General features: G+C 36.0%; 1 protein-coding gene across 2 annotated transcripts in view; it reads right to left on the reverse strand.

Moving 5' to 3' along the window:
- Positions 1–27,350, reverse strand: part of CDH7 (cadherin 7) — a 127,473-nt gene that overhangs the window by 43,001 nt on the left and 57,122 nt on the right. The window contains exons 4-7 of one of the 2 annotated variants that reach the window (XM_032311015.1): positions 24,791–24,910; positions 17,964–18,131; positions 15,417–15,604; positions 1,754–2,007 (exon numbers count right to left, since the gene is read on the reverse strand). In XM_032311015.1, coding sequence (XP_032166906.1) covers positions 1,754–2,007; positions 15,417–15,604; positions 17,964–18,131; positions 24,791–24,910 — 730 coding nt within the window. The remainder of the gene's footprint in view (positions 1–1,753; positions 2,008–15,416; positions 15,605–17,963; positions 18,132–24,790; positions 24,911–27,350) is intronic. The other variant, XM_032311016.1, reaches the window with a different exon arrangement.

Raw genomic sequence — 27,350 nt, forward strand, 5'->3', positions numbered from 1 at the left:
TGTTTCAAATGAAATACTACAAAAAGTGAAATATTTATGTCAGAGGCTTTCACAGGATGAAGCACAGGAAATGGGTAAAGGAAAAAGAAGAAACAAGATTTCTTATCTTCTCTCATTCAAGTACTCAATTATGTTACGGAGCAGTGTCTCCTTTTTTTATATCCCCAATTTCATGAAAAAATTATCTTTTTCCCCATGAAATTAAATGATTTAAGCAGAAGTCAGACTATTCCCAATAGCTGATCTATGCATACAATCACGTTGTGTCTGATCATAAGGGGAGGAGACTTAACGTGTTTCAGTAAGAGATGTGATGCTATAACAAAACCTAAATTCAAGTGTTCGCAAGTCAGCAAGACTCACTGGATGGAGCTGAGCTTAAGCCAGGAAACTGTTTTGACGATGAAGGCTGGGCTATGACAGGGAGAAGGGGAAGGCTTGTTCTCTCTGGTACATTTGTGAATTTCAAATGTTCTATCACATGGAAGCTTATATTCTTAGGAATAATTTATGATCACTCTGTTAAAAATAATATAGCCACCCATATAACCTGAATTTATCACATAGATAGGGAAATGATGAGTATGACTTCATTTCTGAACAATTATTTTATGCAAATTCTTCATAGACTATGATACTAATGTCAGGCAAAAGAGAAGCAAAGCAGAGCAGTTACATATGCCTAAATAAGTTTATTATTTTAGGAAGGTAAAAGATTATGCTTTTCTTAACTAAGAATTATTGTCTAAATTACAAATACTTTTCATAACGTTTTGTTGTCAATGTCCAAACTTAGCTCAGAAGTTACCTCAAAAGCACTCAGCATTGCCAGATAGCAGTTAAATCTAAAAAGCTGTGGCTAGCTTTTAATTGAATATATCTGAATATAAAACATCCACTGATTCTTGTAATTTATTACTTTGTACTCAAAATTCAAAATGTCCCATTAAAAGTTTTACTTATGAGTGCAAATTAAGACATGTAATACAAAGTGATTTCAAGCATATTCTCTGTAGACTATTCACCTAAAAAGATGTCTCATGTGCATACACATACTAACACATACATACGCAAAAACATTCATGTCAATATCACGTTGTACCTTAGAAGTAAAACTGAAAGTGTGAAACTGTTGTGGTATTCTAAGGCTTACCTATCACCTTTCTGTTGGTCATAAAGAGATCGGTTGCTTAGAACCATGTGTCTCGTCTTGGTACAGGACTACTGATAAGACATTTGAAAAATAGTCCTTATATATAGATACAGTATTTTTTTTTGTAAGTGGAAATAATAAACTTAAAAAATATGCTATCCAAATAGGCCAGTGTGTAAAAAATATGATTTGTTTAAAAGTTAATCCCTAATTTTAATTGTTTATAAAATTAGCTTTCTCATATATGTCTGTATCTTACAACTAGGACATGCATCACTTCATCTTTGAACACAGTTGGCTTTGAAAGAGCTCAGGATAATTGGTTCAATAGGAACATCAGCTATGGCTTGTGGATGATAATGAGTGCCTAAGAATATCGCTACATGATAATGGCCTTGGATAATCAGGTGAAACATTTTTAAATTAGTAAAATGTCGAGTTGCTCTGATCCTGTTTCACTTCCGCTGCTATGGCTCAATACGGAGACAAAACTGGTCTTCATTTGCTATGAATCAAGAGCATCATAATATAGAAACCTGCTAGTTGTGAATAAAGCACATTGTTGCAAACTGCCAGAAAGAAGAGAAATGAGCTTTTTACCTCACAGGGCTGTTGGAAGAATCTGGGTCATGAGCTGCTACAGTGCCAATGATATTTCCAACTTGGGTAGCTTCTGACACCTCCATGGGGTACAAAGGTGAGGAAAACACGGGGGGCTCGTCCACATCCTCCACAATTATCTTCACCGTTGTCGTGTCGCTGAATGGTCCCAGGCTTAGAAAGCGAGGGTCGGCATCTTTGTTTGCAGCTTCTATCCGGAGTGTGTAACTTGTTTTGGCTTCAAAATCCAGGTCCTGTAAAGAAAGTTATTAGGGAAATTAAATTACCAATTAAATAGTCAGCTAAGCAGAGCCTTTTCATTTATGAATGCCAATAAGCATAGAAAGGACTCCACCATGAAAATGCACCATCAGCATTCACAAATAATAAATAATAATGCCAATCAGAATCCTTGTGGCTTTTCTGGCTCATAGACAATGGTAAGTGCTTTGGAGCTAACTTAATCCACTCGGCTGCCGTGCATTGCATGGGCAAATGCAAGTCTTTAGAATATTATTTGAAAGACAACTGATAAGATTGAAAACTCTTTCCAACAGGGACATCAATATAATATCCTTCAACCATGTAATTTAACTGCACTATCTAGGGTGTGCATTAAAAAGAAAGAAAAATATAACTTTCCACTGGATTTCTCATTTAAAAGGTCATCTTTATTGATTTCAGGGACTCCATTACAATCCTGAGCTGTTAGGTGGTCCAAGGCAGCCACACAGTATAGGTGTGATGTTGAGTGTTGTGCCATCTGAAAACACAGCCAGTTCTGGAAGAAGCACGCATTGTTTCTTTCTCCACAATTCCTCTCCCAGTATACACTGTGTCTCTGTGTCTGATGGCTGAGAGTTACATTCCAAAATCTCAGTCCTGCAACTTTCCAAGATGATTAGCATGCCAACACTTAACTCAAAAACAGTGACCCCAGTTAAACCATTTGGTAGCTTTAAAAAGTTGTAAGGGCAATTAAATGTTGTCCTAGGAAAGCACCATCTGTGAAAAAAAAAAGAATTACATACACAATATGCTGAAGTTGTTTGTGACAATAAAAATGCCTCTCTTTTTCAAGGAAGAGAAGAGAAAGAGAAACGCTTTCTCTTATTTGCAAATAAAGAGTCACAGATTTTTATGACTTTCAAACTCAATCTCACCACTGAAAAACTGTGCCCAAATATTCCTTGCACTCAAGGAGATAAAACAAAAATATCCTTTTTTTAAAAAGTAAAGAAATGGCCCGAAATGCTACCAAATATAAAGCATGGTTTACTTAATTGTAATTTTTACCTAATGGTTACATCACAAATATGGATTAGAGAAAAGGAGTTAAAATGTAATGTTGAGAATTGGAATCCAACTTCATCTCATGTGCATGGGCAGCTGTGTGCATGTATGTGGGAAAGCATATATTCCAAGCCCTCCCCAAAGGTGTGATGCTGACTAAAATAAACAATGTAGTCATATAAATAGAAAATAGGATATATAGATACACACACTATATGTATATATACACTGCATATACGTCTATATGACAAGCAGGATATATATCTGTACTGTTGATATAAAACATAACATGTACTCACAGAAACCCATGTACATACAAAATAAATATAGGTATGTGTGTGTTTGCAGTTATATGTTACATAAAACGTTTCCATGGCTCATCTCTGGTTAATACTGAGGGGAAAATATATAAATCAATACTCAAAAATAGGTTTATAATATCTAGATCAGGGAGCACTTACTGAAATTTTTACTGGCTTCACATCTGTCTCATCCAATAGACTGTAAGCTCCAGACTGTTTTGTTAATTACTAGCATTCCCAGGGCCCATTATGAATTCAGTAGATAGAAGGGGACCCAATAAATTCTTGTTGAATTAGAAAGAACTAGACCACAGATAACCAGGACACACAGCCTTAAAACTGAACTATATATTTGCCCCAGGGAATCCTGATCACCAAAAGGAGGGAGTGGGGGAAGGAACAGTCAAGTATATTGGTTTTCTTTACCACAAAAGACTTCTTAGAATTGCTACAGGAAAAGGCAGTTTTAATTCATTCTGAGATTTCATCTGAAAATACAGGGGCACGTGGTACACAGTGCCCTAAAGACCACCTTATTAACAAATTCACTGATGTTTTGATGATGCTACCTTTTTTGTCTATTACCTAAAAATGTTTCCTGACCAATGGTTCTCAACCAAATGTGGGGATCAGAACTACCCAGGGGTTTTCTGACACACGTGTTCCCCTTCAAAGATTCAGATTCAGCAGAGCCACGATGAAGCGTATGTATTTTTAAAAGGCTCATTGGGTAATTGTGATGCAAAGCCTCTTGTAAGAAGGCTGACCTCCGTGTTAACATTGTGTCGTGTCCATACATGTAATCCAATATTTAATTTGGGTATTGCTAAGAATAAAAATATATATATATATTTACCTAAGTGCATTCACTTACTCTAAACACACACATAGCTTGGATAGTAGCCTGTGTACTTTGTTCTTAAATTACTTATAAAACTGGCCAATAAGAGAAAACTTACTTTTATTTAGTGTGTTTCTGTTTATCACAAAATGTCTTAAAAATCCCGTTTACCATCTCCTTTTAAATCAATTCAAAACCACAACCACTTTTAAGATATTCATTCAGCTCTATCAAAAGGGATAACAAATATTTCTGTATTCAAGTAAAAGTTTGACTGGCATATGAAGAAAAATTTAAAATTTACTGCACAAATGAATGCAACTATTTTATGGGAACTTTTTTTTTTAATATGTCTAAAAGGCAACAACATGAGGTATAGACATCTGGATGCCACTGAGTCATAATGAAACACAATATCTTGCATGATGATTGGTTGCCTAAGAGCTATTATGAAAATAGAGCAATAAAATAATTCATATGAAAGGCTATGAATCAAGATTACAGACAAAAGAAATTGCTACACAAAATGATTTTCAGAGCAAATCAGAATCAGCCAGACATCTAGTTTTCAAAGAAGGGTGTGGTGTGACAGGGTTGTTAACCACATTGAAGAGAAAGCTTTTGCAATAAAATTTTAATTCTATTTCTCTTTCTTATTGACTTCTATCTAAGCAATACGTTCTATAACTATTAGATTTAATGAACGGAGTTTTACTTGGGGGAAAAGAAAGTTAAAATAACAACTGAGGAAACACAAAGTAAAAGGTAATGTCTAAACAGATTCTATCCCACAGTGGAACCACGTGTCCCTGGAGACGATATATAATTGGAAAGTAAAGCAAAACACTCTTCACCCCGTGGCCCACAATAGCAAGCAGTAGGTAGGGTGAATGAGAACCTGGATTCAAACGGGAGTCATGAGACCCAAGCCAGGGATGCCACAGAGCCATTCTGAGACCTGAACCAGGTGTGCTTTCATCTGTCCAGCAACATGCATGTCAGAGACTCTAAAAGAGAGAAGTGGCTTGTTTGGTACATATTCCTAGACTACAAAATAGGGCTGTTTACATTTTTTGCCATCAGAGATGATGAACGGCAGGATTAAAACAAAACAAAACAAAACTACAAACTGAGGGTCCACGCAGGGGAGGCAGGTGGGGGATGGGTGAAACAGGTGAAGGGGATGAGTAGGTCACGTCCTTGATGAGAACTGAGTAGGTCACGTCCTTGATGAGAACTGAGTAACACACAAAACCGCTGTGCCACTGTACTGTGCACCTGAAACCAGTACAATGCTATGTTAACTATGCTAGAATTAAAACAATTTAAAAAATAAGCATTGTAACTAAGGTAGGGGTGAACAACCTTTTCCTGTAAGGAAAGAATACTAAATAATTGGGCTTTGCAGGTTGTACATTCCCTGCCACCTGTAAATGAATCAGTGTGGCCATGTGCCAATAATGCTTCACGTGCAGGCAATGAAACGCACGTTCTACGTAACTTCCACATCTCACACAACATCCGTCTTCCTCCCATTCTTCTCAATCATTTAAAAATATAAAACCATCCATAGTCCTTGAGCTGTACAGAAACAGGCAGGTGTCTGTCTACCCCTGATCTAAGGAGCTCAAGTTAATAAGCTTATTTTTCCAGATTAGATGCTCACCCTTCTTCCTCCTATCCCTTTCAGCACAATTAAAATGAACTCTTCACTATAAGGAGCACACTGTCGTCCAGTTCTTATCACCTGATGGTCCTTCTTTCGTGTCATTTTGTCTTCCATTTGTCGTACTGAAATATGGAGACCCACCATCACCTTCTTTATAAATGTTCCCATAATCCCCTTGCCTAACGGATAATAAAACTTCTTTAAATGGAAAGCTAACCATCAATGAAGTTTTATACACATCTTTAACACGCATTTTAAAAGATGCAAAGCTGGTATTATTAATGGATGTGAAAATCAAACAGCAGAGAGTTCCAGGGAAAGTCCAAAGTTACATGTGTAGAGGGGAAAGACACACTGTGTGAAGTCAAGGCCATGTCCACCCACCACCCATTCCCTTCCTGCTATAAAAAGCAGAATCCAAGAGCAATTAGGGTCTTTTATTATATGGCATTATCACATTTAGGTACTGCCCACCTCACCAACATATAGGTTTGCTATAAAGTATTCCTAAATTTAAAACACTTAGAACATTGACTGACAGAGTAACTGTTATATAAATATTCACTTTGTTACTATTACATTATTCTTAGTGCCATTACTTCCTGCTAGATTGTACGCAAATCAAATGAAAGTTAAAACCATCCCTTCTTCCCCTATGTTTCCCCCATGACACCTAGGCCTACATCTTCAGCAAAGTCAGTTTATAATATGGTGGCTTGAATTAAAAAAAAACAAACAAAACAAAACAAAAAACCCCAACTATCATTAATAGTGGGATATGCATAGTTGTCCCTGCTATTTTTAGCCTTTTAAATAGTAAAACCTAAGTTAAAACGGCATCTTGAATCCATTTAATAAAATCACTGCACTGCATTTTTCTTTCTCCCTATCTCTTGGCTTCTGGTCTCCAGCCAAATGTGCTCTCATTAAGCTCAGTGGCCTCCTTTTAGATCTTGCACTTTTGGGCAATGCTTGTGTTGATGTTTAGGAATGGATCCAAGTTAAACTCTTCTTTTGGAAATTGTTCATTCTGCTCTTCTAACCATGGCATGGTACCAAAAGGGCTGATGGGAGAAAGAGAACGAGAGAGAGAGAGAGAGAGAGTGCGCACGTACACACACGTGCCTGACTCTACATTCAGTGTCTATGTTTAATGTTGATTTTATATAAAAGCACTAAGACTATTGTCATTTTTAAGAACACTTCTTTTTCTAGAGATTCCAGCTATCTTTTGGATCAAAGTATATTCTGTTGCTTTCAATATCTTCCCTCCTTGTTGATCAAACTAACACACATCTTTTCCCCATTAAGTAAATGGGCTTAAATGAGGCCATACCTATGGGAAAATAACCCTCAATTACAATTTTCCCTTTGCAATTATTTTACTCTAAATAAATCTACTGTCCAGAACCTTAAAAGTGACCTACAACCTTGAAAAAGCTCTCTCTGCTAGAATAATTTTGTACATTTAAATACAATAACAAGAGTTCTAAAGTGATTCCCCCAACTATTTTTTCAAAAGCAAAGCATACCTCCATTATGTGCAACTATGCGACTGCCTTTGTCTTCTCCCTTCCCTGGGTTGTGCCTGAGAAAGCCTTAAGGTTTCCCCCACTTGCCTAAATTTAGACAGGCTTCTGCTCCTGCTCTTGGCCCCTGACCTACCATTTCTTAGAGCAGTTAGTATAGAAAGCATGTATTGTAAGTTCATTCTCTGCCCCTTTGAGATGGAATTTTTTTTTTTTTAAGTTTCTTGCCATTTTTACAGCCTAGGAATGTCTTCCTCAAGAAACGGGGGAGTCATTTCTTTGAAATGTCATCATCAAGGAAGACAGAGCCTCTACCTGCGAGCTGCTGTGGAGAGTAGGGGCCAACCTTCAGCCTGAGTCTTGCTCCAAGTTGTAAAACTACCTCCTGTCATGAAGACACAAGAAAATTTACTTTGCCTTTAGATAATGCTGTTATCCCCCACCCCATCCACACACTCTAGCTCTTAACTCAACATCCCTCTGTCTCATCTGACTTCAGACTGAATTTGGTATTTTCTAACTTAAAAAAAATTCAAAGACCCGTCAACTAAAGGCATATAGGTTTCAGATTTTTAGTTGAACTTATCTACAAAGAGGCAGAACCATAAACTGCTAAATGTATTCCCCATTAACAATGCACATTTATATAGTCCTTCCCTTATGTAGGTTATCATTCAATGAGTTTTACAATATTAATTTATTAACTGTTATAACTCATTGGTTCTCACAAGATAATACTGTTAAGATAATATAGCTCTTAACAGATCTTTCTGACAAATCTGGAAACTGAGCCAAGGACAGACTGAGTTCCTAGCTCATAATCACACAGGGTGGCCTCAGTGTCTTTCTTCTCACAAACTAAGAATGAATTGGAAGTAGGAATCCGATAACCTAAAACAAACAAAAAGAGTAGTAGTGAATCTCAGTATGATGACAAAGGAAGAAGGTGGGATTAAACCATGTCAAACTGATGTAGGAAATAAGCAGTCCACACCGCAGTGGTGAGAGAGAAATTGAGGGCTCTCATCACCAGACTGTCTACTGCCATCACATAGTCTTTCAACTTGAGAACGGAACGCCTAAATCAGCAATTACCCAGATTCTTATCCATACCTAGTTAATGAATATCTGGCTTTCTTGTTCATGTTCTGTTGTCTGGATTAGCTTTCCAGCTCACAGAAATGTTCAACTAGGACTTCTGTATTAATTTCCTACTGCTGCAGTAGCAAACCACCACAAATGTAGTGGATTAAAAAAACCCATCAATTTATTGTTTTACCATTTTGGGATTCAGAGGTCTGAATCAAGGTGTTGACAGGGCTGTGCTCCTTCCCAAGGCTTCAGGGAAGAATCATGCCAGCTTCCAGGAGCCACCTGTAGTCCTGGCTCACAGCCACTCCTTCTATCTTCCTCTGGTTCTGTTACCAGGTCTCTACTCTTCCGACTGAATCTTCCTGCATCCCTCATGTAAGGACCTTGAGATTACCCTGAGCCCTAGGAGATAATCCATGACAATCTCTGCATCTCAAGCCCCTTAATGTAATCACGTCTGCAAAATTCCTTTTGTCATGTAAGGTAAACTGCTCACAGGTTCCAGGGATTAGCACATGGATATCTCAGGGATGGGGGAGGGGGCACATGATTCTGTGCACCACCACGTCCTACTGTGAATTCAGAAGGCTTTTTTTATTTCACAAGCAGAAAATAGAAAACAAGCCTTCCAAATGACTCTATTCCTGCCCAGTGTCTAAAACGAGGATCACACAACAGCTCAGGCAGAGGCCCCTATTTTCCAGCATGCACCACTGACTAGACCCAGTGACTTCCTGTGGAAAAGTCTCACACCTTTTCAGGCAGGCTGAATCCAGATTATGACCCAAAGGCAGTTTAGCTCCTATTTTCCTGGGAGCTTTTATCAAACAGCAGCAGATATTAATTTATTTCATTTTTTATTTTTTTAATTATTAATTTATTTTGATCCACACAATTATTTTGTGAGCAACGCTGAAACAGGACAGAAGACTAGAGTCTACAGTCAGCTGACCTGAGATTCTGTCTTACTTTTGCCATTCCATATAATGTGTAACCTGAAGACTTTTTAGTTTCTATGGAGCACAGCTGGGACTCAAAGTCTTTTCTTCTACTTTCCCAGCATCCACAGTACTGTACAGCTCCTCTTTTTTCACTCTCTTCTCAAACCTGGGGGGGCCTCTCTTGCTTTGATGAATGTAATGGGGCAGCAGAGATGTGCCCATTCTGGATATCGGCTTCAAGAGACCTTGTAGCTTCTGTTCTCACCATTCTTGGAACAAACCCAAGTTAGCAACTGGATGCTATGAGACCCATTTGTAGCCCCCCTGGTGCCAGCAGATAGCCAGCTACCTCCACGCGGAGGCAGAGCCGCCGAGTTGACCAGGAGCTGACCACTGATCCATGTGCAAGCCTACCTAGGACCAGCAGAAAAGTCAGCCGGCTGAACGCCCACCAAATTGTTCACCCACAAAATCATGATGTAAACAAATAGTGTTGTTTAAAGTCGTCTTTTTGGGGGGTGATTTGTTAAGTGGCAATGAAGAGCTGACACAGCTGTGGAGAGAAACAGAATGAAAGTTTGGTGGTTTTAGGTTCTGATATGTGATGGCAGCACCTCCAGTGAAAATGAACCAAAATAGACTCGAAATGAGCAAATGAAACAGCGAGAGAGGGGTCATATCTAGACGTGCGAATTTCTTTGAATTCCGGGCCCTTGACTTTTCTAATCACTCCTTATTGGTTTATATCCTGTATTTATTATCTAAAATAGATTCCAGGATCCACCAGTTCTCTCCGCTACTGATAATACATGCAATTCCTTTTCTTTTATTGATCCAAATATATTTCTATTTTAAGTTTGCTTTGTTGATCAATTATTTATAAACTCTCTTAAAATACTCCACCTAAAAGAAAAAACAATTTCCCTTCTCTGAATCTTTCCCTGCCCTGCTGACTTAAAATTTTCAGTTTCACCAAGTAATGTCGAAAGCATTCTTCCCCTCACTTTATTAGGCCTTTTAAGTGATCTCTGTGCCTAACACGGGGCTTGAACTTGTGACCATGAGATCATGAATTGCATGTTCCACTGACTGAGCCAGCGAGGCACTAGTTCCCCTTACTTTATATACATGCTTTAGTGATGCTCTCAAGTGTTCCTTTAGTTTTAATTATCATGCAGATGGTAATGCTTCCCAGACCTAAGTCTGTACTCTAGACCTCTGCCTGGGGCTGCTATTCCTTATTCATGACCTCCTAGATGTTATTACCCAGATATCACAAGCACCTCTTATTATTCAAAACCATATTAATCATCTGCACACTCCCATTCTAAAGAAATGACACAATTATTCATCCAGTTACTCATACTAGAAACATCAAGTTTTGTCCTTAAATTCTCTCTTCAACTTTCTTATACAATCATTAAATTTTATCTCTTTCTTAAATATCTCTTTCTTAAATATGTCTTTCTTGGAAGCTTACCCATTGAAACTAATTTAGGAAACAACACGCCATGGAAAAAAGAAATAAGGAAAAGATTGTACATTATCTGTGACTTGTACTAAGCAAAAAGAAAAAAAAGTGATGGACTCACTGGAAAATGTCTTTGACATACACATATTCTGAGAACACTGTTCTGGTAACTGTCAACATCAAAGCAAACAGAAAATACTCGTAAGCGAACATGGCCTTTGTCTCTTTGATCAAGACTATCATGTGTTGACATTTACATTACTATCAACTTCCTTCAAAGAGTGTCAATTTCTTATTTCCTTTCTAAGCCCTTAAATGCATCTATAATCTTGGCTATTCAAACACAGCTAAGTATATACCTTAATAAGCAGATGACCTATTTCTATGCATACATGAGCGTAATAATTAAAGTATCATAAAGATGTGCTAAAATATACACAGTAACAATGGGCTGGATAAATTGGAAAATACAGTCTGAAATTTACAAGTTAACTACATTCGAATTACTATATTAATCTTATCACAGTCAGCCTTAAAAACTAAAATAATAAATAAAATAATTCAAAATGTATGCCTTTCCACAGTCCGAGAGAAATATTTTTGTTCCATTTGAGAAATGTGCCTCCACAGCACCAGGATTAATTGAATAAAATCTCTGAAAGAAAAATGTAATGATAAGAAGAAAAATAAATTGGAAATGCTGCCAGTTCGACAGACCTCCACCACACATCAGTAGCATTTTATGAAATGTTGAAATACATACTTGACTCTGGGAATTAGCCCCTCATTATTGCAAGTCGTAGACAAAGGACCCATTTCAATAACAAGATAGTAAACCCTAGCACTTAGAAATCCTCATGGCAGAGAGAAAGCTGAAAGGAAACTGTATATTCTAACTCTTCCTCCTGCACAGTGAAGGGATGTGGGCCACCTTATCAATACTTTGATGATAATGTTCCATTATTTGATAGCTTTGGCCTCATTCAGAATTTTAAAGGTAGGAATATAAGGAGATTATAAAGATAGCCTAGAATCGGCCAGGAAAAGCTTAAATATGCTGTTTGACAGTGACAATGTGAGCCTCCAAACACTCCATATGCCAGAGATGAATGTGTACTTATCCTTCACAGGAAATGCATCTTGAAAATGTTCATTTTTTACTGTACTGTAACTTTATAGTAATGTATTTTATAAAAGCAAAATCCCATATTTAATCCCTACTGAGGTCTTATATTGAAAACTGAAGTGCATTAGAGGAAAGATTGTCATCTCTCAAAGGAAAAATAGGAAACAAAAGCTCCCACATTGTAAATTACGATGCAGAAATGTAAGCAGAAAAAACTCTAGGTAGAAAGAAGGACAGTTTTCGCTCACATCGGATAATACTTATGCTTACACTTTGTGAATTTGGAAGCCCCGTGTAACAGGTTGTCGAAGTTTCATTAAATCATTCATAAATGGCCAAAGCAGCAGTTTTCACTGTGAAACGCTGTATTGAAACAGTATTTAAACTACATAATCATGTTTATGATTCTGTAGTAGTATCTACAAAAACCTTTAGCCTTTGGGATTCCGCCTCTTTAGTCATACTTATAAACATTTTCTATATAAGACATTGGAGGAATAATAACATAAGTGAAGGTTATCTTTCACAATTCTGTACTAATTTTTCTTTTTCTAACGTATCTTTAAAAAGATTGTTTTCTTGTCTCTCTCTGCTCTGAAGTTCACTCTATGCAAAGTATAACATATGTAAATGTTTCAAAATACGGTAAGTTTGCTCAAACCAGAATAAATCTCATTATAACCATGACAGTGCATTGTTTATGACAAAGCAATGAACTAAAGTTTTATTATACTATAGAGTACGGAGAGAATAAGTTCACATGATTATCAAGCAAGGTCCACAGGTACAAAATACCCTATTTCCAAGAGAAATGATGATATAAATAAGCAGTGGAACAAGTACGTATGTCAACATCCTAGCAGTGCCTGGTGGTAAACATTTTCCTTTAGTTAGGAGACACTAGAAAACCCATCAAAAAATGTGTCATTTTTTTGGACCGCCCATAGCATTCTACTGTACATCTAAATGAAAATTCAAAAATATTCTAACAACAATGTAAGAATGTTTCATTTGTTTTCCTTCAGAATTTCTTAGTTTTAGTAGGAGTGCCCTTGTGACTCAGATTCAGAAATCCATTTTGGATTTCATAGATGATTCTACTACTCCCTAGTACAGAAAGAACACTGGATTTATGGGACTCATACATGTTTTTGCTGACTCCACTCGCTGTGAGAAACCCCTGGAAACATTTTACCTGGAATGAAATACAGAACCCCATTTCATTGAAATCGTGATACATAAAACTGAAAATCAAAATCCTGTCCTTGAGGACCATATGCAGTTGTTAGTTCTGACAGAGGGAATCAGAAAATCTTAAGGATAGACCTCCTTCGCTCTGAAAACAAAACAAAACAAAACAAAACAACAACAAAAACAGCTCTCTAAAGAGACTAATTAAATTAAAAGAAAATGTTAAGCAAAAGCTTCTGAAATAGAGACTTGGGTTCCTGTCTTCATGATGGAAAAACACTTGTATTTGGGGTTAAAGACTGCCCTTATGAGGCTAGTGGACTACACTGCCTTAAGATGGAATGTTTTAAGGGTAGTGGGCCAAGTATAGATATTCTATTTTTCATGAGTAGAAGCTGCTGTCCTTGGATTGAAGATGAAAGTTCATACAACAGTTCTTAGGAGCTACAGCTAAGCTACTGATATTTAAATTACTTTTGTAGCCATTATTATTGAAAAGTCTTGCTAACTCTAACAGTCCTTCCGTGAATTCTTTGGGAATTTCTAAGCATATAAGCTCATTCATGAGTATTTTACTGCTTCATTTTAGTTTGTGGTAGCCTTCTCTCTTATTCCCGTAGGATAAGGTAGGTCGCTTTCAATCTAGTTGGGAGTAATAATATTGTTGAATTTTGAACAGCAATTTAAAGAAGTGGTGGATTTGAGAGGCTAGAAACAGGTTGTGAACTCAGGAACTATTAAAATAGTTTCGGAGTGAGCCATGATAACCAACTTCAGGATAATGCTAAAGAGAACAGAAAAAAACATACAGCCAAGAGCTATTATGGATCACGGAGGAGCAAGAAAGTAGAAATGACTACAAAGCTGTAAACTTGAAAAAAAGAAAAAGTGTGCTATTTGACTGTGACCAGAATTAACAGTTAATTCCCTAAAACGTTAAAAAGTAACATTAAGAAATTGAAGATAAACTTTATTACTGAACTAAAGATATCAAATACATGTATTTGTGTATATGCTTCTTCCATGCTTTATGCTCTTTATAATATATGAAATGTATGTGTTCAATAAAAATAATTTCAATATATATTTACAATACTAGAATAGGAACAGACTGGTTTCAGATGAATCTTTGAAACCTTTGAGCAACATCGTACCTTATTACATTCCTTTTATTTTAGACAACAAAACAAAACGTTTGCCAACAGTTGGCCTATCCTAGCTATTAAAACTTTTTTACACAGATTGTCACCAGCTGAGCTAAAATAGCAGCTGTCCACTGGAAATAATTGCAGAAATGTTTTGCCCATTGGCCTAAAATCAAACATATGTTTTCCTGTAACAACTAAAATATAACTTTCTTTACGGACATGTGTTAATTATTGAGGAGTGTTAATTACAGATTTATACACCTGGATTGTCAGACTGACATAAAATTCCATTATTCAGGGGGTGGGGATTTTCCACATATTTTAATTTTTACTATTTCAAATAATTTTTTTAAATTTAACATTTGTCAAAAATCATGTCTATATGAAGCAGAAGGAATAAATAGCTCATTTTCCTCCTTATCTGATCAGTGTTGGGAGCTAATTTAAATATACCATGACAGAGTCTTTAGTTTGGATTATAGGGATTTTCTATCTCCTTTGCACTTATATTTAGGGGATTATGATAAGCTTCACAACTTTTCATGCTCCATATGAATTCCTCAAACACTTCAATTAGTATAAACTGTAAAAAGGAATAATTGATAACGTAGCAAGTCTTCAACATTTTGGTTTCTATTTCCAACTTTGCACTGATTTCACCTATATGGAGTGTTTGTCTAGCTTCCTAACAAGGACTTTTAGTTGATTTTAGGGGTTTCTTGCCTGGAATAGTCAACAAAGAAACATACTCACCTCTCCACAGAGGTCATTTAAAACAGCACATCTCCAGTGTGCCTTACTGTCTTAGCATTACAGATAAGGGCTGTGGGATTACTCGGTAGACTAGTCACAGCATGATTACAAATGTCATTCATGATTCTCTATGATGCTGACACCTCAAAATAAACACAGACCTTTTCTTCCTAAAGTCAAAATAATAATAGTTCCACACGGTCATTTATTTTGTCTAATACATTCTTCTATCAAAGCAAACATGGCTTTCTGTTTTGCATGTGCTGTGGTGCTACCTTCAAGAACTTAAAAGTAAAGGAAATATTACCTTCTGTATAGTAATGATGCCTTCCTGGGTGTCTTTATCAACAGAAATCTTGAAAATCCCCAGTCCGTCACCATCCACAATTTTGTATTCCATTTCAGCATTAGCGCCTATATCTGCATCAGCCGCTTTGATCCTGGCCACAACGGAGGCCACTGGCAAGGACTCTGGGACGTTATACTGGTAAGACCCTGTGAAATTCACATCACGAAGTGAACAAATTACACAAATGCTCACCCCAAAATACTTAACTATGTGGCCGTTTTGCATCATCTTTGCTTAATTTGGTTTTGTATTTTACTAAAAAAATACGCTAAGGCATAGGAGATAAAGGACAGGTTTCATATAGACTCCAGAAATTCCTTGGTGATGATCTAATAATAATTAATATATGACAGCAGAAAAAGCCTGAGAAAGGCATGATAAGTGTCTCCATTTCTGTATTTCTACTGGTGAGAAATAAGCTATTTTTAATAATAAGTAAATTTAACATAGTTATGCATAAAATTAAGCCTGTAACCATTGAATCTAAATAATTAAAATATAATTAATATTAACATTAATATTAAAAAATGAAAACAGCAGAGCTTAGGCTTCCTATGGGCGACAGAAGACTACATAGTTCTGGTTACTTATTGGTAGGATTTATGTAACAGTGTCTTTTACTGAGAAGGTTTCAGACAACCGGACAAGGACAACTGGCGAAAGATCAGATCAGCCTTGTTTTAACTCATAAATTCATCAGAAATAACAGGTATCTCCGTGGGTTATATGTGGAACTGATTTGGGACACAATGACACAAGAGCAGAGGAGATATTATTTGTACAGAGGAAAGAAAAGTAAGACAGAAAGAGAAGCTTTCTAACTTTCTGTTGTAAAAATTCCTCTTCACCATCCTGCAAGTCAAGGAAAAGAAAAACTCTGGAAAGCAGATGACCGTGAATCATCCCTTTGAAACCAGAAAACTCCTCAGAACCATTTTTCTCTAATCATCTGTTTTTTTTCCGGCTTCCTCCACCTATTCCATTCCCTTCAGGTTGTTAAATGTGGTATATTTTCACTTTCTTACGAAGAGAAAAGATCCTCTTCGAAGGAACTGAAGAAGGAAAATGTAACCATATGAAGGGACCATATTTTCAGCTCAAAATTATTATTGTTAGCAATTTTATAAATTTTGTGAACAGTCACTGATTTAAAAAAATAATGAAAAGATATGCTGATGACTTTCGATTGACCCCCTTCACACATCCAAAGCATTCTTAGTAAAATCCAGAAATTTTAAGGATAGAATATTAACTACACATGGTAGAGAGAATCCCGCAAAACTGAAAAATCCAATGACATATCCCGGCTTCCCTCACTTTAATAAGTAAGAGAGCATCTAATAAGCTAGAAAACCTGTACTGTATCTTATCAAATCATGACAACCGAAACAACAAAAATTCTAAGTATCAATTCTTACCACTCTAGGCTTAAAGAAAAATAGTTTATTGTGAGCCCAATATAATTATGTTATTATTTTTCTTATTCTACAACCTTCCTCCCCTCTCCCAATTAATATTAAAATGTCTGTTGTATAGCGATATCATATAACAGTATTACATATTAAAACTGTCTAAAATAAAAATGAAACATCCAAAGATGAAGTATTTGCAGGAAAACAGTGTCTTTCATGTTCGCAGAGAAAGCTTCCTTGACATTGTTCACTTCTAAGATCTGTTTTTGTAAGGAAGTTTTGTTACTCATGTCTATCAAACAAACATTTTAGAGACGTAACAGTCTATACAATTTCCTTATTTTCCTGAGCATTGTAAAGAAATATCACATATACTTACAAAAGGAAAAAAAAAAAAAACTAAAAGAGAGTGAGATGAAATGCTTTTCTATAATCAAGACATTTCTACCTAGAATTCCACCCCCCCCCCCTTTTTTTCTTGGCTAAGTCAAAAGCCACTTTGGTCATAGAAACTAAATTGAGGGCATGTGGTTTTGTGGTTCTTTGAATTGACTTCTTTTGAAACACTGAATGTTTGCACAAGAAAGAGATGGTAGAACTGCTAAAGGAATGTTTAATGTGCATGAAGTGGCTAAAAAAAAGTATGCAGTAAAAAATGAAAAAGTTTAGTGCTCTTCCATTTTTATCTTTAAAAATAAATCAATACTTTCAGAATGCATGAAATTTTTCTGAATGCTACCATTGGCAACAACCTTGTAACTTACAGAACATATACAAAGAATATCTTAGAATGAAAAGATGATTATATAAATGAACTTAATAACTGTCTGGTATTAAAAATATGAACCAAAGAAAAACCATATTATATTGAAGACAGAAGTAATACAAAGATCTGATTGCCTCTTTTCATTTTCAATACACTTTATATTCTACATTTCTGATTTAAAATCCATGACCCTCATGAAACAAAATTGTGAGAGAATGTAGTAAGGTCACTTGCTTGAGAAGTATTTGGAAAGAGTCCTTTCAAAAGACATTTTATAGACTGGCAAGGGAAGTTAGGGCACTTGGAGTATTTAACAAAATAACTTACTTCGAGGAAAGCGAGGTGGGTTATCATTGACATCAGTTAGGGTCACGGTGACTGACGTAGTTCCTGAGAGTCCTCCATTTTGACCAACCATATCCTTTGCCTGAATAACAAGCAAATACTGGTCTTTAGCCTCTCTATCCATGTTTGGAAGGGCGGTCTTGATGACTCCTGTAAAATTTCAAATCCCAGTAAAACGCATCATGAATCATTGCATTTATACTAGCAAAGAACACTGATATAGGTAGCAAGTCACTCCTGAGTTGTTGCCTTTCGTTGTCTTATTTTAAATAATCTTACCACCTACTAAAGACCAAAGGGACATAGTAGTTATGAACAATATTACAGAACACAGAGAGCGCTATAACAAGGGAAAAGTGGGGCTTCTCAATATTGGATAGAGAGGATTATCTTTTGGTTTTATGAAAATATGGCTCAGAAATAACAACTTATAAATAAATAACATGAAGTCCTCATCTAAAATAATGGGTTTAACCTGTGCAGGAACATGACAATGAAACGCTCCTTTTCTTCTCTTTCACCCTCTCTAACCACTTAATTCCCAGGTGATGTGAAATCACTGTAACCTTTCAGTTATGGTTCCCATTACCTCTCTTTGAGAAAAAATAGCTGAAATAGTCTACAAAGCAAAAAATGAGAGTGATTTATGTTTAATAAGAAAAACACCATTTTAAACTATGGCTATGGTTGTGATGGTCGTTATGACGCACGATGGTGTTACCTGTATCGACAGATCTGAGAAAAAGCACTAAAGATGAGAATGACTATGTTAATATAAATCAGCGATATTGAAAACATTCATGGGTTTTGTTGCTGTTTGTTTGTAATCAATTGCATTGAATACTGATCACCCTTAAGGCTTCAAATGCAGGAGAAATTGATTTCAGACTTTCATCTTGATTGATGGCGAAACTTGACACAGTAGTCATTGGTACAGTAAATTAGTTCTTTTATAACTATTTAATTACTGCCTAAGTATATTAGGCAATAATATTTAAAAATGGGAAGAAATTTAGTTTAACATCATATGTAAATATATAAAATGATATACTTACCTAATATACTTAGTACATGTACATAGAGGGGTTATCAGATAAGAATATATTTCACATTGATCTATATAGACCTTGAAACTAGCAATATGAGGTCATCTTTACTAATTAAATATAAAGAGCTCAGATTCCTACTTAATTATTTCTTGTAATTTCATCTTTTCCAGCAAGAACTATGTCTTACCTATCCACCTAGGACCATAGCTTGAAAGATGTCTAATCTATTTTATTAAACAGATTCTACTTTTTATGGGGAGGTCAAGAATTAAATCTTCATTGACTCAGACCTAAGGATGAGAAATTCTTGTATTATGGACTTTTCAGTAGCAAAACGACAGCAAACCCAGCTTGTTTGATAGAGGATGGTTCTTCGGGAATAAAGTAATTGCAAATAATTGTTTAATTTGGGATGAAGCTTCTTTCATTCTTCATGTTTAGCATAAAAATGTTATATCCTCCAGATTTATATTTTTTAAAAGCTGCTAATTTAAAGGCTGATGATTCAATGTACACAAGTCATAACGGTGTGCTATATTCTATTTATAATATGTGTTATATTTTACTTATAGTGCATGTTAATTTCAGCACCAAGAATAAGTCTACAGGAAACTATACAAGGCCTGTCCTATACTTCATAGTATTCGACAGTTTGGTAACTGTTCTAGGGGTGGGCAACAGATGAGAAAAGCTCTTCATTAACACAGGAAAAATTTAAGCAATTTGTTATTAGTTTCCAAGATTACAAGTTAAACAACACTCATCCTGTCTTAAGTAACTATATTTGTGTTTAGTCTGGGCACTCGCCATCAAACACAAATACACCCACACATATACACACATCAACAACACATCCGTATTTTAAGTGTTTGAGTTACACTTCCTTAAGTTAGGACAGTTTTGTTTTGTTTCTAAACTTTGACCACTTTTTCTCATCAGGCAGTGTTGCTACAAGTACAGCAAATATAGTTTAAGGAACTCCTTCCCTGAATTCTTTTGGCTATTTACACACTGCTTATAGTTAATATGTGAACTATCAAAGAAACATGAAAATCATAAGAAAGAGTCACATACTGGTCTGGTTGGTTGATCAGTGTCTACTACCTATTCTTCTTAGTGTCGTAATGTTTCCACATGTATTTCATATTTGCTCTTCAATACTTCTGTTAACTCTATGATACAATAAGTGCTGATCTCAGTAATGTTGCTACTGAGCATAAAATGTCTTTGTCTAAGAGTTCTGGGACTTACATCTCTCTTTTTCCTTTCTTTTGTTTCAGATGTTAACCATCCTTTATTTATTTGTAACTCCTTTTTTAAAAAAAATAAATTGAGGATTGGCTCTCTTTACTATTTGATCATTAAGTGTGTCATTAGATGACAAAATATTAATGAGCTGTGTTTAGAATCATTTCCTGTTCATTCACTTTTTTTTTTTTTTTTAAACTTCTGGGCATCTCTTATTTTTCCTTCCGAAATCAATAGGTCCAAGTGAGCTTTCATCCTTACGCCTTCATAATGATGGAGAGAGGCCTTAATATCTCAACTAATCAGCAAGGAAAACACGGCAGCCTCATCCTCTCAAGGTTTTGCTTGGTGGCATTATTTTTGTAAGGAAATGTAACATTATTAAGAAAGAAGTCTGGTAGTCAAAGTTACTCACTTATTTTTCACACTTCTAATTGTTTCTTTACAAGTGATCCTATAAATAGCCCTTTTCCAAAGTAAAAATCATCACAAAGTTTGCAAAGTAACCAGGTGGCAAAGGTAATTTCCAAATACCTCAAATATTAAACATATTTTTGACAAGAATGGGATAATTGGGAGAGAAATGAATTTAAATAAGGACATTCAAAAATAATAGATTTCCAGCCCCATGACTTTTGCTAGCTCTTTAGTTTTAAATAAAGCTGTCTACATTTGGCAAAGAGTTCTCAGGCAGTGGATGTGATTTCTCTATATATTATAGAGAAACACACATACAGCAAATTGCTAACACTACATCTCTGAAGTAGTAAAGGCCAGTTTTGTCTAGCCAGATCTCTATAGTTCTGTGAGATTTTCATGGAAGACAACAACATTATTTGATTTCAGTATCAGTCATTTTAAGCTACTTATGATAAGAATATTTCCAATAGCTCTTTAGAAAAAAGATTAGTTCAGATTTTAAGCTTCCTGAATAATAATTTTTCTATAGATGTATCATCTGACCTAATAACCCAGAACTTTCCATTTATGCATAATCCATGGGCACAAAAAATACTTGCATATGAAACATTAATTTATCATCACTATTGCCCAACAACTGTCTGGTTTTCAGATGATTCTTTTATTTCCTAACAGCCATTTATGATTGTTTTAAAGCATACTGTTTTACCATGGAACTTCTCATGAATGTAAATATGTACTAAATGTAACAGATAATAGCTGGTTCTGATATCCACCCCATTTAGGGATCCAAAGAATCCCTGAGGCCTGGCATCTACTCACTCAGGTCTTGGACTGGTATAGGGGTCCAGGCAACCACACAACCCAGGTAACACAGGTCTACGGGGCTTCATGCCATGTGGATCTGAGACACATTAGATGTACATGGTGTATCTCTTCCTATTAGTTTATATTTCTAAATTTGACATCTAAGCTGTGTTTATATTTGGTTTGTCCCTCTGTAAGTGAAGCATATGATAAAACCATAAAAAGTCAGAGGAGAACCAATGATAGCAAACATGGACGCTTCTAGAACACTAAAGAATTTCAGAGTTGGCATCAAATGAAGAGTCTCTGAGGAAGGGAGTCTTGTAATCTCTGAGAGGACATCCTCAGCAAGCCTGACAGGAAGGAGGGTCCTCCACACCACAGAACGGAATGCATTTCAAGGGCACATGGGGGAGGGGCTTTGTTATGACTATATTACTTACATAAACTTATGGTGTCACAAGTGGGTATGTAATATAGGACGCAGGTATTGTGTAGTCACACCTCTATGTTAAGAAGGAACTCCTAAATGACAAGTGGTGTTTTATCATTCAACCCATTTTTCAGGGCCAGCTTTATGGCCACGTGCCCTGTGCAGGGGTCACAGGTCCCAGGCTTGTTTCTCGCTCTGTTGATAATTCTTGAAGTCCTGTTAATTTTAGAAGACGGGCCCTGCATTTCCATTTTGAACTGCAAATTATGTAGCCAGTCCTGCCATATATCGAATAGACTGAAACACGGAGTCTGTTTGTTTGCAGGTTACAGAGTGGATGAAACCTCAGAATAAACAACCACCAGCTTCCCAGCAGTTGGCGGTCATTGTGGAGATGGGCGATGGGACGCTCTGCAGTCCTTTTAATGCTGCCTTATCGTGCTCCTAGTCCCATTGTGTTTGCTTATTAGCACAAACTGCTAACATTGGCTTTTGCAGCTACTCACAGTCTTGTCTTCCTGATGGAGAAATAAGGTGGAAAATGCAGCTACCCCCTGGTTATCTGGGCTGTGAGTAGTGCTACAGGTATAATAAGTGACCGGAAGCTGTGGCCATGCTAGGTTCATGATGTGTGATTACTAAATGGTAATAGGTATTAATATTAGAAAAAAAAATCAGAAGTTAAACTTATAGAAATGCACCTAACAGTAATTCCTTGTGCCTATTGTTTATTTGTTTGTTTTTTAAGATTTTGTTTCTTTATTGGACAGACAGAGATCACAAGTAGGCAGAGAGGCAGGCTGAGAAAGAGGGGGAAGCAGGCTCCCCGTTGAGCAGAGAGCCCGATGCGGGGCTTGATCCCAGGACCCTGGGATCACGGACCTGAGGTGAAGGCAGAGGTTTTGACCCACTGAGCCACCCAGGTGCCCCTCCCTGTGCCTATTTTTACAAAATCCCGATTTAGCATATTTCCAGTATTTTTCCTATCAAAAATTTTATTTTCTTTTTAAAAAGCTCTTAAAGATTTAGAAATTCATGTTATTTCTCACATAGATAAAAATCAACTGACACCAACTATGAAGACAAGTCAAACTTGACTCACAGGTATCCATGCCTTTAAGGGTTGAAAACGTTCCATTTTTATGAAAAAAATAGATTTGTTTTGCAAATAATACACTATCCATATTATAAATTAGCAGAGGACAAACATTTCCAGGATGTCTCTGCACTAATGACCGTACAAAGAGAAGTCCCAATGATTACCATAATTACAATATGATAAACTCTAAACAAAACAAAATTAAACTGACCTCTTCATCTTCTACAATACATAGTCCTTGAGATTCTGAAATTAGAATTAATTTGAAGTACTAATAACATGATCCCATGACATGGACGATTGTCGGCTTGCTCAGTCAGAGGCCTTACCTTACCTCCACAAGACTTTAAGGAAAAATGATCACTGTACCACAAAGCTAAAATCAAAAGCCAATCATTAGTACCAGCAAAATATTTAACCCTAGGGAGGAATGCCTGCTATTTCTGGACAGGTTATATAATGCAGGAGTGTATAATTTGTGAGCAAATTGTCAGAAACTTGTCAATGTCTTTGTAGGCTGCGAAGAGTCGATTTATAAGGGAATGGGTGGGTGGATTTATGCTTCTCAGATCTATCATTAAATCAACCACAAGCACACGTTCTACGTTCACAGGATTCATATCATAAATCAAATACTTTTGTTTATTTCTCCTTCAATACTTGCTTAATCAGAACTGTTTCTTCTCTGTTAGACTTTCCAGGTGGCTTCCAGACACTATATTGGTATAAAATATGCAAATATATCTCTGTAAAAACTCTATTGCTGAGGTAGGACTGAATTTATTTTTCCGTTCATGCACATTACTATCACCATTTTCAAAAGATGCTTAAAATATTTATCCTCCACAGGGATTTGAAAATGAATTATTACCATTTATGTGGAAAATAGTCTAAGTATCATTAAAATAACCATTTAAGGTCACAGGTCCTATCCAATAATCATAAACTTGGCTGTTTGAAGAATAATTTTCTTTACAATAAAGAAAAAATCGTTACAATATGGATAAACGCTGTATTTCACGGTGAAGAAGACCAGAGGCACAAGCCACCCATCTCCACACTCACCCCTCTTCCTCCACCCAGAACCAGAAAAGCAGAATAGATCAAATGTTACTTTATAATCATGCTAGCAGCGCTCTAGACTCTTTCCTACTTACTGGAAACTATTTCAGCTTTAAAGCAAAACAGAACACCTAGCCAACCAACTTATCCAGGCAGTGATGCAACTCATAGAAAATATGTTTTTTTCTTCTAAAATTAAATCACTTAATTTAGTTTTTCATTTAGCAGACCATCATCCTAATTGTTACGTTTAAACTAATTCTCCTGAGTAAACCTGACTTAGAGGATAACCTGAAACTTAACTACCTATCCTACTGCATGTCAGGGCGGTTCCTGCTTCAGATTTAAATTTAATTGTGTGTGTTTTCTACATGAATTAGTTAAAGTGAGACAAAAAGAAAATGATGTCAATAATATTTTCTTATACAGTCAGGAGATAGCAACCGAAATACTTTTTTTACACAGAATACTTTAAATTTGGTAGAAGTTCTGATAAGCCTAATAAAATACTCTTGGAAGATGCTAACGCCTCAATAAATAATGTGTTTATTACCACAGTTCACATATTGAGAGAAGCTCAGAAGCCATGCAGCGTCTATTATCAGCGTTAACTGTATCAAATAAAAATAACTAACTCTGTGCCAAGACACATGTGATGACATTATAAAAAGAGTCACATTTCAATGTTTACCTGTCTTTGGCTCCACTGAGAAGTATGGCTGTCCTTGCAGAATGCTGTAGACCACTCGGGCACTGTTACCATACGTAGGGTCATCGGCATCTGTTGCTGTCACTTGTACCACTGAGGTCCCTACGTGCCAATCCAAAAACCAATGAATTAAAAACTTCCAAATGCCACAACACAGAATGATTCACAAAACGCTGAACACACTACCTTTGTTTTTAATTACTTTCTTTTTTCATGTTTCAAGGCATATGAAAAATTGACATATTTTTCGTAAAAGACAAACCCAAAATGAAGATAAATGCTAATTAAGCCCTCAGAAAGATTTAAGGGCTACAAAAATATGTTAGCAAAAAAAAATAATAAGATTGATGATGGCCATTAGGAGGATCCTCAGAATTGGAAGGGACTCAAATTTTAGGCATCTCATCCATCAGGGTCAGGTAACAAGTTTTTATCAAGAGCAATTGCTATAAGTCTCCATTATTGTCCAGAAGGCAGTGTGACAAGGAACAGCATCTTGACACCCAAGTCACTGAAGGGATCTCACTATTATAGCTGAGTAGAGCCAGACAGAAAATGAAACTTCATTAACTGAGTAAGTTAATGATGGATCCACTTAACTGGCTATTAGGTGGCATCTCTTCAGGAATAGTTTTAGTTTTCATTTGTTTCTATGAATTGATTGAAAAATAAAAGCATAAAATGAAAATCTACCCCACCCTCCCAAAGGAGGAAAAGGATGACAACCTTAAAAATTACATTATTATTTGTTTTTGTATATTGCATGTGATAGAAAGCCCTATGGCTTCTGCATTTAACTATGTGTTTAGTTATTTCACATGGAGAGCATTTATCATGATGTGTTCTTTCTATTTCCATTTGGAGCTGAATCTTAAAAATGTTACTCGCATTTACTTAGTTTACATATTTTAAGCACAGGTTATTTTACCATTTATGTCCGATTGATGGGAATGGAACAAGTCTTTTTCTTTCTGAATTCTTCTAAGGTTTGGATTTGTTTCTAATAATTTATTGAAAATATATTTTTTTAAATATTTTATTTTTATTTATTTGACAGAGAGAGATCACAAGTAGGCAGAGAGGCAGGCAGAGAGAGGAAGGAAAGCAGGCTCCCTGCTGAGCAAAGAGCCCGATGTGGGGCTCGATCTCAGGACCCCGAGATCATGACCTGAGCTGAAGGCAGAGGCTTTAACCCACTGAGCCACTCAGGCGCCCCTATTGAAAATATTTTTAATATAACATCTCATTTCAATATATTTCTAAAGAGATTTCCCTAAGTCCTTTAAATAAGTCATTAATGTCCATCTTGTTACAAATCTATTGTCTTTTCAGAACTATGTTTTTCCTTACCAACCCCATTTTCTTTAAAAACAGGTGCGTATTATGAAGCTTTGTATATAGCACTGTTTTTAAAATTCTGATTTATTTTTTTTTTTATTCGACAGACTTAGTTGATTGTACCCTGTAGATGCCTGGTAGAACCAAATAGTAAATGGTGCATATTTAAAATATTTAAAATATTTTTAAAAATTAAATTATGATTATTTTAAAATATTAAAATTAATGGCATTAATATTCTCTATTTTCTTCACAATGTACCATCTTTACAGCAGTATTTACTCTGGTGACATGCTTAAGTACTGATTTGCTCCTTCATTTGAAAAGGAAAGTGCCTTAAACAAAATAATCAAAACTACTTTTGTAAATTGGGTTGTATATAATTTTTCCTGAAGTGTTCACTAAGAAATTCACCTTATATATACATACACATACACATGCACGACACACATGAACACATATTTTTAAATGACTTTAAGTTGTCCGTGCTTATCTACACTCGTCTGGAAATGAATGAACTATCCTAAGGGCTTATTAGTGTGTTTTCAATCTTGCAGTGAGCCTCCAGTGAAAAACATAGCCCTGAATATTAAACACTGAATGCTTGTATTATATATGCCATACTATTTAGTGGCTACTACAACTACTTGGTTAGAATTACACCCTCTGATAAACTACAACTCACTATAGGTCCACATTACGTATTTAATGTAGACTTCCATTGATCTTAGTTTAAATTTCTGTTATTCCAGAATTCTCAATTAATGTCAGTTAAATCCTGAAGGCCCCTGAAAATGATTTTCTAAAAAGTTCTGAACCTGCTGGAATTGATCAATTAACTAACTTGCATGTGTGCATAATAATCATGCTGTTTGATATCAGAGCAGTACAATTAAAACCCAAACTACAGTGTGCATCATTTCACCTCTAGAAGAACTAATTCACATTAATCCAGTTTGCATGGCTACATTCTGGGTAGCGAAGGAAAATGGTAACAAGCCGATGAAGAATATCCAACATGCCCATATGAAAGTTACGGAGTTGGGCTGACCTCCTCAAACACAACTCAAAGCTTCTTGTTTTTCTAAGCACGACTAGTTGTGGGAGGACCAAGTACCTTCCCTTTTTCTTTAAAACCTGCAAATCCTGTTGTGGCAGCTGTCTCCTAGTTGTTCTTGTTGTTAAGCAACAGCGAGCAGCCCTG

This window comes from Mustela erminea, chromosome 13, assembly GCF_009829155.1.
Source record: "Mustela erminea isolate mMusErm1 chromosome 13, mMusErm1.Pri, whole genome shotgun sequence".
In the NCBI taxonomy this organism is placed as follows: Eukaryota; Metazoa; Chordata; class Mammalia; order Carnivora; family Mustelidae; genus Mustela; species Mustela erminea.